General features: G+C 35.6%; 1 protein-coding gene across 1 annotated transcript in view; it reads left to right on the forward strand.

Moving 5' to 3' along the window:
* Positions 1 to 5,910: 5,910 nt before the first annotated feature.
* Positions 5,911 to 12,728, forward strand: part of LOC125660309 (uncharacterized) — a 50,548-nt gene continuing 43,730 nt past the window's right edge. Inside the window, exon 1 of the mRNA XM_056150028.1 lies at positions 5,911 to 6,005. Coding sequence (XP_056006003.1) covers positions 5,987 to 6,005 — 19 coding nt within the window. The 5' untranslated portion in view covers positions 5,911 to 5,986. The remainder of the gene's footprint in view (positions 6,006 to 12,728) is intronic.

Below are 12,728 nucleotides of genomic sequence, written 5' to 3' on the forward strand. Positions count from 1 at the left end.
CCATGTCGACCGGCCACACCCGCCGTGAGCCCTATATCCTGATCAGGTAAACGGAGTTATCCGTAGTCAAAATCAGTATGCCAAGAACGGCTTAACAATCGGTGATGAAACGTGTCAGACAGCACTTGACCCAATGATAGGTTGTATAGACAAACTAGATCGTTATAACGAACATAGAATTAGCGAAATGCTGACTTCAATCGAGACTGTTGAAACACCTGTACCATTAACTTGGTTGTCAGTAGATTGCCTCGATTTAAAAACTGACTATATGCACAACAAGCTCTTGCGTATCGAATCAGTTGAGAGATATAAACACCATTTGCAGGTGATAATGGAATATTGCTACATAGATATGGGAAGTTGATGATGGAGAAGCTGAAATCATCCCGTTTGTCATACACTTGAGTTATAAGTTTGCCGTTAATGTATACTTTCAATAAAAATATCTAAGTATGAAGCAGAAGTGGACGACTCTGTGGTGTCTTTTATTTCGAGCTCACGGGGATATATCGAATCGACATATGAATGAAAGTCATTATTGTTAATGGAAAAAACGTCGTCGATATATCTAAATGTCGAATTGAAGGCCACAGCAAAGTTTTTGTCTTCTCGTGTAGAAGTTTTTGAATGAATTCTGCTTCATATGAATATAGAAACAGGTCAGCTAAGAAAGCAGGACAATTCGTGACGATGGAAATTCCAACAGACTGTTGGAAAACCTGACCACCAAAGATATTGTCGATGAGGAACTCTAGCATATTTTTATTTCAACTTTAGAGTACTTTTGCGTGGAATCAGATTGGTGTTTAATAAAGTAAGTTTTTGGATGGCTGATCATTAGATATGAATATTTCCTTTTTCCATTTTTGTTGAAGAAGCAACTGCCTATGATGTCAAAAAGTTAAGTCTTTAATTTATATTGAGGAATGGTCGAGTATAGTGTTGAAAAGTCATAGGTTTTGATGTTATTGATTTGGGAAAAGTTTTGCGATTACAAGTTTACTAAACAAAAAAATTAGAATCCACATTTGATTTAAAAAATGAATGAATTCTGCTTCATATAAATATAGAAACAGGTCAGCTAAGAAAGGAGGACAATTCGTGAGTATGGGAATTCCAACAGACTGTTGGAAAACCTGACCACCAAAGACCACGAAGATATCTTTTTATAAGGTGAAATAATTATTTTCCAAATCTATTTTGATTCCTTTCAGGATAAATTCCTTTGGAAATCTTGATTGCAGTACACCTTGATGTTTATCAAACCACTAGGAAATGACTTTTATACCCAAGTTGTTTGGGAGATTTGTATACAAACTTGTGACATCAAAACTAATCATATTTGTATTTTTTTAACGATTTTAGGAATGTGTGTTGAGTCCCTATATGTCCTGGGGCGTATCCAGGAATTGTGGTTACCGGGGCGCCAATTTATAAGGCAGAGGGTCTTGGGCGCCTTGAGGTTCCCAGTGGCTTCAGCCCTGGTGGGGGCCCATGGGGCCCCCTGAAGCTCCCGAATTTTATAGGGCTTGAAATATGTCCCCTATTTAATCATTTGTACTATTTTCTATCATTTTTTATAAGGTGAAATTAATGAAATGATGCAAATTTCAAGGGTTTTTGAAAAAAATTAAGTTCACCCAATAAAGTAATTTAAGAGATCACAAGATTTTGTCCAGGAGTGGAAGAAAGTATTGCTTCTTTTATAGTTTGTTACCTTTTGCTAAACAAGATACCATGATTAACCTTATGAAAATATTAATGGAGGGGGGGGGGTGCCGCAGCTGCGCCCCCTTAAATCCACCACTGATTCCGCCTGCACAATACATTATGTATCTCCGTCTGCACAATATGTCTGCCCAATTTCGGACCAAACTGTTCTGATATGTCCGCATGTAGTAAATGTCCGCCCAATGTTTTGTCCAAACTGTCACTATATGTCCGCCTGCACAATATGTCCGCCCAAGTTTAGACCAAACTGTCACTTTTGTCACTATATGTCCGCGTACACAATTTGGATTCATCAGTGAACAGAATATTGGTCCAGTTCTGTATTCTGAATAGCAGATGTCGTCTGCACGACGCTAGTCTAGCGATACGATGATGTTGAAGCAGTATTGGGCTCATCGCTGGACGTCTTGGTCAGATGGTGTGCTCGTGCAGACGATTACGCACATGTTCAGTTCTTGGACTGATTGGTCGAAGTTCAGGAATGCTACGAGCAGTCAAACTTGCTGTCTGGAAACGATTTATCAGGTACACAAGTCTAATGTAGTTGTCCTGTCGACGCGACGCCACACGAGGACGCCTAGAACGTGGTCGATCCTGAGTTTTACCAGAATGTTGGAAACGTCTTCATAATGACTGGATGGTGTTCCGATGAACTCCATAGTGTCTTGCTACGATATTTTGTGCCATTCCAGCTTGAAGCATCCCAACAGCACGATAACGTTGGTTTTCGCTGAGTCGTGGCATGACAGAAGGGTAAATTTTGTCAAAACTAAAGTGCTTTCCTTAACGAAGAGTGTCCAAACAAATCTTTTACACTTCTTACTCCAAACAGTATTGGCCAGTAAAACTCATGTGTACGAACACTTCAATAAACAACATGTGTTCACTAACCATGAAAAAGTCCGTACATCTGAGTCGGGTACTATACGATATTGTTCAAAACATCACCTTTATCGATTGTTTATATTATATAGATATAAACAATAAATATAGAACAATTATACTCAATTTCACAATGCACAGTTTCTTTTTTCCCGCTAGCATACATATGATTTATTATTGGTTTCGGTATTTTAGGAGTTTATATTTATTTTGTTATGAATTATTGATATACACTTTCGGCTAGGTTGATACTTCACATATAGCTTCATTATAAGGGGGGAAAATTTCGATGATTTTGGGGTCAAAAGGTTTAAGGTCACCAGGGAACTTCATGGGAAAAACAACAATGTTAGGGGAAGCCCCACCTTACGATATTCACGTATTTCAACAGTATACCTGGTAAAATAAGATTTAAAATAAATGAAAGAAACTCACGTGTAACGCGAGAGATGTAAAATGTTTGGTATCTACTTTTACCCCTATAATCCAAGCATGCGTATTGTATGTGTATTCCCTTTGGTCGCCGTTACAAGCAACACCCATCTCACCCAACACCAATTCCGCATTTCATATTCATGTTTTTATTTGCAAGTTTGTTGTTGCGTGTTTTTCTTACTTTTTTCAGGTTTTGGGCAACCGCCAGAGATATTCTACTTTATTATATAACCATCAATGTATCGTTCTTTGATACTGTGGATTTCACAGTGTGATCCAGTTTTCCGGACCACCACCCTGTGGTTTTCTGATTCCGTATCAGTATCCTCTGAAACTGATAACGTCACAATGCATCAACGCAACGTTGGTTTGTTTTTTTTTTTTTTACTTAAAATATTGGCCGCATCACAAACAAAACTGCATACACAAAACATAATTTCACTGTATGTCTGTATTTTTGATAATTTGGATTACATTTAGTATCATATAAATGTGAATTTAAAATGCTTAGCGTCTCGTGTGATCTGATGGATCATCAACTCGACGTGATCCGACTCTTCGGATCAAGTTACTGTAGTAATAATATATATGTATACAACCAAAAGTGTCGTGGCTTTTTAATATAGGAGGAGGATTATCATGGGACTCGTGAGATTTTTGGCCAAATATTGATGTTAGAAGTCTGCCATGCATAGACTTTTCGTTATTTCCTGGGTCTGGGACCAATAATTGGGATTCTGCCATTTTATCGTTTACTTTGAACTTGCTACGCCATACACTATTGAGAAAGTCGCTGTAGGTCATTGTTTTGCATATCATAATCATCATTCTGTATCTTTGTCATTGTGCAAGTAACCAATTAGATCATGTCTCATTAAAACGTAAGAATTACTACGTCAAATGTTATATTCACTTCATTGTTTTGTATAGTCACTTATCCAAAATGTTGATATTATTTTTCAGTGAATCATTTGGGTTTATATGTAAAGCCATGACAAAAACTGCCAGTGCTCGTGATTTATTGCGTTTGCATAAGATAACTGATAAATGTTTAAATTGTCTAACTGTAAATATGAATAGAAACAAACAAAATTTTGCATTACTTGCTGTACTTAATAAATTTCATTAAAAGTGAGATTCTGACTTAGGATATGTAAAGCATGATATATATTGTGTTGCAACAATTTTATGGGAAATAGTTTCTAAGAAGTTTACCCAGAGCGGAAAACAATTGTAAACTAAGATAAAGTTTCCGAGAGTGGAAACCACACCGAAACTTGTCAAAACTTATGTATACTATATTCATCACAGTTCTCTTGAACATGCAATGTAGTGAATTCTGACCATAAAGTACTTAATTGTACTTTATAATGCCGTTAAGCATGTCAGCATGAAGCGTTGCTGTTCACGCAATCGTTTATTTAAAAAATATATATATTTATTTATTTACATTAGATTTTCATTTTTGTCGGATAACAGCCCAAGAATGCTACAATAGTTCTAAATAATGCAAATTGTCCCTTTCGGACATTTTAAGTCTAGCTAAGATATCTACATATGGCAGTTAACCTTTCCCTTCCAATTTGAAATGAAAATTCGATATGATAAGAAAAATAAAGGAAATGTCTCATAACAAAACCAAATCGTCGATGCACAATCACTGCTGCTTTGATAGAAGCTAAATAATTAGGCCCTACAGTGATTCACTAAGATACACATTACTGTATAAATGTCGAAATTATGTATTTCATACTGATATAATTATATCGAAATATTATAATGATAATATTCTTATAGGTGGACATATTGTGACAGTTCGTTACAAAAGTAAACGGACATATTATGCATGCGGACATATGTATGACAATGATAGTTTAGTCTAAAATTGGGCGGACATATTGTGCAGGTGGACATAAAGTGACAGTTTGGACAAAACATTGGGCGAACATTTAGTGCAGGCGGACATATAATGACAGTTTGGTCCAAAATTGGGCGGACATATTGTGCAGGCGGACATATAGGGACCCAACACACTTCTTTTTAATGAAAATGTATATGATCAGTGTCTCACAAGTGCCGAAGTGGTCATCTTTTAAAGTTTACAGAAGGTAGAAACTGACTATTCAGAACGACTTATGAGGGTGATCGGTGGGGGATATGACATGTCTTGGATGAATAATTGGTTCTTCATAAAAATAATTTCATTCTAAAATGGGGGGGTCTATAAGGCTATCCACACTTCAGGTGCCTGTGATATTGTAATGGAGTGTAGAATATCTTAAATGCATGCACAGAGCAGTTAAGTGCTTAGGATAGTCCTAAGGTACTCACCGTTCGTAGTGTAGATTTGTAGGACTCAGAGACGGCCGGAGAGGATCGTCTCTGGCCGGGGTCCGTGTTTCAACTGATTGCAGTGTGTATGGAATACTCGGATGACCAGTATAGTCATCTATTGAACACAGGGTCAGATTAGTGACCCCTACTTAGTATTAAAACACACAGGTAATATTAAGTTATAGTCTATTGCTGATCCCCCCCCCACCATATATATTTAGTTAGACTACAATATTAAAGTGCTTTTCAGTACTTTGATTATCTGTGTCAAAGTTGTGAAATATATAAAAATCAATATTCTCAAAATTAAAACTAACCCAGAGAACCTGGGAATTAATAAAAATTTAGGTGAGGGTGACAAATTTTAACTATTTTTAAATTTAGAAGTACGTGTGTGAAAACGATCAACTCCTACATACAATCCATTCTCTTCCACAGAGTTATCGGTCCTTTTTCTCCCTTTATAAGGGAGAGAAAGGACCGATAACTCTGAGAATGCATACAAACGTCGGGATGATCCAGACCATCTGCTTGATCTCATTTTCTGGAACGATGTTAAAACGAAAGCAGTGATGCGCTGTATTTTGTATATTGCGCCATCATGACCATGGAACTCTGTGGTATGGTAAACTGAGCTGGTGGTTCGCATGAGTTTTGATCGAAACGTGTGCGTCCTCTGTCATGTCATGGGTGTCATAAGTGTTTTGTTTATTTATTTAGGTAGAGGGGGAGGGGGGGGGGGGGAATAGCATAATCTCAGCTAGATTTTGATATTTACCGTGCCAGGAAAACTGGCTCGGTAAATATTAAAATAATTAAAAAAAACCCAGGAAAACGTAAGATATTTCGGACTAAATCTCAGCGAGATTCGTCGAGGCTGGATATTTGGACTGATGCCTCTTCCGAAGAGATAATTAGTTTTAGCAATGCCAGAATTCAGTGCTTCCCAAGGTCTTCTGGTATTTACTGGACATTTGGTCCAGTAATGGTCGAGATATTACTGGACCAAATCACATATTACCAGACCAACATTTTTTGGCAAAGTAATCCCCTATTGTGGCCCCACCCTTGGGGGTCATGGTTTTGACAAACTTGAATTTACACTATATCAGGAAGCTTAAAATTTCATGTAAATTTCTGGCCCAGTGGTTCTTGAGAAGAAGATTTTTAAAGATGTTCCCTATATATTGCCATGTAAACCTTTGATCCCCTATTGTTGCCCTACCCTACCCCTGGGGGCCATGATTTTAACAAAATGTCAGGAAGCTTTCATGTAAATTTAAACTTTTTGGCCCAGAATTAATAGCATCGATGACGTACTTTATTAGCCCAAGCATTTCACTTCAGATTCGTCAGTGGAGTAAACTTTTCCAACCCGTGTAATCAGTGCTCCCACTGGACCAAAATTCCCTTTCGCCACTTTTTCGGGGTGTGGCGCGGCGCAAATAATCTCATGCTTTACAATTATTTCCATCATATTATTTTGTTCATTACATCGATTTTAGCATTTTGAATCATTTACATTACTTAATCATATCCAGCTACCATACCTAAACACTTCTTTCTGAAATAATAAGAAATTGATTTGTTTGATAAATTCTATTATGGAAATCAAAAATCAGATAATAAATCATATAAATATAAACTTCATGATGCTACACCCCTTAGTGAAAACATTGTGTACATTGCCTAAAATGCAGATGTCTGAAAACATCAAGCCCAATTTAGAGTCGTATCTCAACCATTCCCTAGTAAATTTCCGTTTTGGTATGGAAGATTTTGCAATTTGGACAAAATCAGATGTTTGAGCAGGTGGGGTTGACAGTAAAGCCAGACATAGATATTTTTTGAATTTTAGACCGACTAGGGTCAGAAGCAACCAGTTTAGTGTCAAAATAGAGGAATGGGGTGCATATAGTCTTATGAGATTAGCATTTTTATACTGCTGCGCACCGAACTTCAAAGAAAATTATTTATTAAAATTGCTATGTCCATATCAATGGTGACCGACTGCATTGTTTATTCGAAGTAAAATCAAACACATCAAAATCAAAATCAGTGGGTTTTTTGGGGGCCAGAATGCCACCGATATTCGGCTGTTTCTCCTCACTAAAATTAGCTATTTTTTCCCAATTATATATATATGTTTTTCCCAATTTCAAATCTAGGGAAATTAGTCCATTTAAAAAAAAAGTTACCGTATATTGCTGACAAAGAGTAAATACGTTTTTTTCTTCAGTTTTATTCTCCAAACCACTGCACATGCAAAAGGTTTTGTAAAGCATATGTAAAACAATAGAGGCATCCATATAAGCAGAAATTCAGCGAAGTATATACAGTAAAATATCTGTATCTCGAATATGGTTTATCTCGAATACCCCGCTTGAGTCGAAGTCGACCGCCGGTCCCGGCCGTTTTCCCTATATAAATGATTTAAAAAACTTCTGATATTTCGAACACGGTAATCTCGAATACCCCGCTTATGTCGAAGTATTTTCAAGGTCCCATACCCTAAATTCACCTGGTTTATCTCGAAGTGCAGTCGATTTTGCCCTCTGCTTACCATACCTGACGTCATTAAGTCACACATTCACACCCGCGGCTACATCAATTATAATTAATGACCGTTAATCCACGCTCGCCTTTTCCGAGTAGACCCAGGTCGCAATAAATGGTTCAACAGCTTGGGTGATTAGTGAAGCCTTCCAACATTACGGCTAAAGTTCACTGCCAATTATGACCTAACACACCCGATTCCAGGGATGGTGGTTTGAATGACACACACTCTATCATTAACATGTGGGTTAGATAAATGCACAAAATCGTCGAAGTACGTTTGAAGGTAATGCTCTTAATAACGATAATGCATTTAATAACACACGCTTCATCATTAAAACTAGTACCAAGAAAACACGAAAATTTATTTAATAAACATTTAAACGTTTTTTGTTGTTTTTTTAAATCCGTCTTCTTTGTTTCTTACGTGATAGGTTTTTTCATTACAACGCAATAACTACATCCCAGTCGAGCCTGGACATCAGTAAACTTAAAGTAAGCATATGTACAGGCACGAACGATCATCTTAATTTTGAAACACATTGTGAATTCAATTGGATGTTTATATATATTTAAAAAACCCGAAATGTTTGTCATTGAAATTCCACAATATTAATTTATCAACTTGTATTAAACTATAAGAAACGGCAAGGGTGTTGTTGTTTATAATGCAAATCCCATACTATGCATCAAATATCCTCCTTCAAAAAAAATATCCAAGATTGATTTTGGATATCTCGAACCCCCGGATATCTCGAAGTTTTTTCGAGGTCCCTCGGACTTCGAGATAGAGATATTTTACTGTAGTTTCCAGATAAATATTGTTGACAATTTAGTTTGACTGCCATTATATGTAGGGTCAGGCTAATAACAGGAAGCAGGGATTTTCACCCTGTTGTAGGGGGCCGAAATTCAGACCCATTCCCAATGCAAAATAGTAGTGTTTTTTCCCAATTTGTCTACAAAATTTCCCAATTCAAGTCAAATAAAAAAATTGTCTTGTTTTGCAATATTGTCATGGGGAAAGTGGAATGATTCAAAGAAATCTTGAGTAAACTATCAAATGAAAAATTATATTCATTGGTTTGACACAAATTGTGGACCAGAGGCCCGATACCACCAAAAGATCGGAAGGTCTAGGCCCTACCTGAAATTTCGTCCGTCAGTTGTTCAAAGTGTAGTAATTAACTAGATTGTTCATTTTCTTTGAAAAATACACGTTACATGACTCTATTGTCGTCAAATTTTCTCCATAAAACTAATTCAGCAGCAGTACCATCATAGTTCATTTTATAAAACACTCTAGAAATATCGGCAACTGTTCGATAAATCCGAATTTCCTCCATTTTTCTCTTTGATTAATACGTGCTATATTGTTGCTTCACTTATTGTAACCACTTCCTTAACCTATCTGAGAGTTATTAGGTAAATATCATATATATTTAGAATATATATTTTCAGTGTACTTTATGTGAAAATAAATCTTTGAAGCAGCACACTTCGTTTAGAGAGTTTAATCACCAGAAATGGTGATATTATAGAGGGCCGAAGCCCTCTCACAGCCCGAAGGGCCGTGAGAGTGGAGCTGTCCCTATAGGTAACACGTATATACATGTTTAAAAGGAAAATATAGGAAAAGAATGAAAAATTAAACCATACCTATGGAACTTGAAAAGTTTGGTACCAATGGTGTTGATTCGAATATTAGCGCGTGGACATGTATTCCTCCATTTTGAATCTCGTCTACCCTAGTTCACGTCGTTCTGAGATGTTACATAAAATCCGTAAAAGCATGTAAATCTTATTTTCTTAATCATATATAATCACTCCACGATTAACGCCATGTTCTTGTTGTGGTTCAAACGCTATGTTTGTAAATTTGCTAAATAACGACGCTGGATTTGACGTCACAACGTACTGTTTACATCAATTGCGTTATATTTCCCGCATTCAATACATAGGCAGATCAAATGTCCAAAATTAGAATGCTTTGATACAGCTCCGTCCGCGTGCTAACTTCAGGTTGTTTTTATCCTGTTTTGGATATAGATACAAATGCCCAAACCTTTTTGCTTCGCCCTCAAACACGGTTACGCCGTAAAACATATTATGCTGCATTGTATAAAGCAGCATTAGTTCAAAAGCTTACTTTTATCATTAACATTAACATATGTACATCTAGAGATATATTTACTTTACAAAATGATTTTATTGGATATGAAAATATATAACTTCCCAAACCTGGTGCTTTCTACTGTTTGAACAATTAGTGCATAGATAGTATCACAGAGAGTTTCATGATGAACTGGATCATGATTTCAAACAGCTCATACTGGATCATGATTTCAAAAGTAATTTATATATGGTTGGGCTGTTTATGTCAATTAAATTTCAGAGCAATACAATATGTATTGAAACTCCATGATTAAATCTAAATTTAATTCAACTTTTATTTAATTTTTCCATTGATTTTTTTAATCTATTGATTTTTTTTTATCTAGTATTCAAAAGTATAAATACACAATATTATTAGCCATGATGCAGGTAAAATGGGGAAGATGCTGTCTATTTTCTCCTCCTGACATTTTTGAAGATTCATCTGAGAACTAGAAGCTATAGGGTCACTTGGAAATTTGAAAGCTGGTGTTCCGTCACTCCATGCACCATTGAAAAATAGTTTTAAGTGTCATTTAACCCTGATTGCAATGAAAAACAGAATGTTAAGAGAAGAAAAACTTCCATGAATGAAGAGAAAATGTTAATCTTTTTATTGAAAAAAAGCGTATTTTAAGAAATATGTTGTTTAAACTGTGAATTTCTAAAATTCCCAATTTGGACAAAATAACGTTAAAATTCCCAATTCTAAAGGCCCAGGCCCCATTCCCAAAATGGTGTGGAAAATCCCTGGGAAGTGGCCAACAGTATAGGGTTTTACTAAAATCCGAAAAATACAAACAGGAGAGACATTCTGGAAACTTGATTATTAATATACTATTTACAAGATTATGAGTAGAAATGCTGGTGAATTAATAATTTATTATTTTGTTTATGAAATTAGACAATAAGTATTTCTTAGAAAAAGTAAATAATATCTATACAAAGTGTGACTTCCAATACATATTTAATGTTAAATAATGATTTAATTTATGATTTTAAATCGGATCTGAAATAAACATCAAACAAAAAATTGTTATTTGGTTATTTTATGCATATTTACCATTTTAATTTACTATGAATGATTTTTCCCAATTTGAGGAAAATGTCGCTAATTTTTCCCAATTCAAAAGGAGGGGTGGTAGTTTGAAAAACAAAAAAAATCCCTGAAAATCTTGTAATCAACGAGCTTGGCCGCAAAAACAAACAATTGATGTATATACTACATGTATATACCTTATACACAATGTGCGGCCAATTTATTTACCGGTCGGTTCTGTGGTTAAGAATTGACATTAAGTAAGTAATTCATTAATGTGGAGATGATAACACGATAATATGAATAAGACTTTAAATGTTAAACAATTGCAGGGTACACAGCTGTCTGATGTACTTTATTACATAATCACCGACTTTTTTGCACCCTACATTACCTGAGGCTATTATCTGGCCTTCGTGACCAGCTCTGTGTACACTGGAGTGACGTGAGATTTCCGGTCGCACGCGTTGACGGAATAAACAGATTTTGACTGCATAAACAAACAGGCGATAATGTGTCACTGCAGACAAAGGAAAACACAAGACAGATTTTAAAATACAATTTATTGCAAAAGGTATTTTCGCCACTTTAAATTTTTTTTTTCGCCATTTTTGAAAAAAATTCGCCATTGGCGAAAATGGCGAAGCCCAGCTCGAGCACTGCACGGTGTTCAACACCAGCGTTATGAAATACACATGTTTTTTAAAGGGACTGATTCACGATTTTCCCCAAAATGTTGTTTTTCACTTTTAATGATCAAAATCTATTGTCAAATGTGTTTAAAAGATTTCATATAAGAATTAAGGTTATACATCATCAGGGAACCTCATGTTAGAGAGTTTATTATTTGTTTTGTAAACAAAGATTGCGGTTTGTTATTGTTTACGAATTTTCAAAAGAAATGGATATCGATCTAATCTTTCACATTTCAAGCATTCTTTGGGTAAAATGTATTATCTAAAAGTTAAAATTTGTGACTATGCAAAATGAAGATGCTTTATATTACAAAATTAACATTTCACTTGTTTGTTTGTATACATGAAAAGACTTGAGTCTTTGTTTACATAACACAGATTTAGGGTTAAAATATTGCTTGCATTCAGAAGGTCAAAAGTTTGGCTGTCAACATTTATTCAGTTATATTTTTGATATTTAGCATCAGAAATGAAAAGTATTTTTTTCAAAAATCGTGAACCAGTCCCTTTAAAACTCGAGCAATTCGTGTAACTCGAGTGTAAATTGTTCAATCAAATGTGCCCATGTTGCATGTTGTTCAAGTACTTCTTGACCAGAGTATAGCTAGTTGAAACGCTTTATTTTATGTGTTCAAAGACGTCTGTAGTTTCACGGGATATTGCTCAATTGTATTATCACCCTCTCGGGGTAATTGAAGATGATTGCTAGTTTGATAAATATTTGAGTTAAACGTAAACATGTTTTCTATTTGCAATGACGAAAAGAACAGAATAAATTTTGGGACATGATGCAAAAAATTGAAAGTTTATCTAATCATGTATTTCATTGGGGGGGGGGGGGGACACTTGGTCCGACCAACAACTGATATTCATTGGACCAACACAAAAATTACTGGACA

Source organism: Ostrea edulis, chromosome 9 (assembly GCF_947568905.1).
Source record: "Ostrea edulis chromosome 9, xbOstEdul1.1, whole genome shotgun sequence".
Classification (NCBI taxonomy): domain Eukaryota; kingdom Metazoa; phylum Mollusca; class Bivalvia; order Ostreida; family Ostreidae; genus Ostrea; species Ostrea edulis.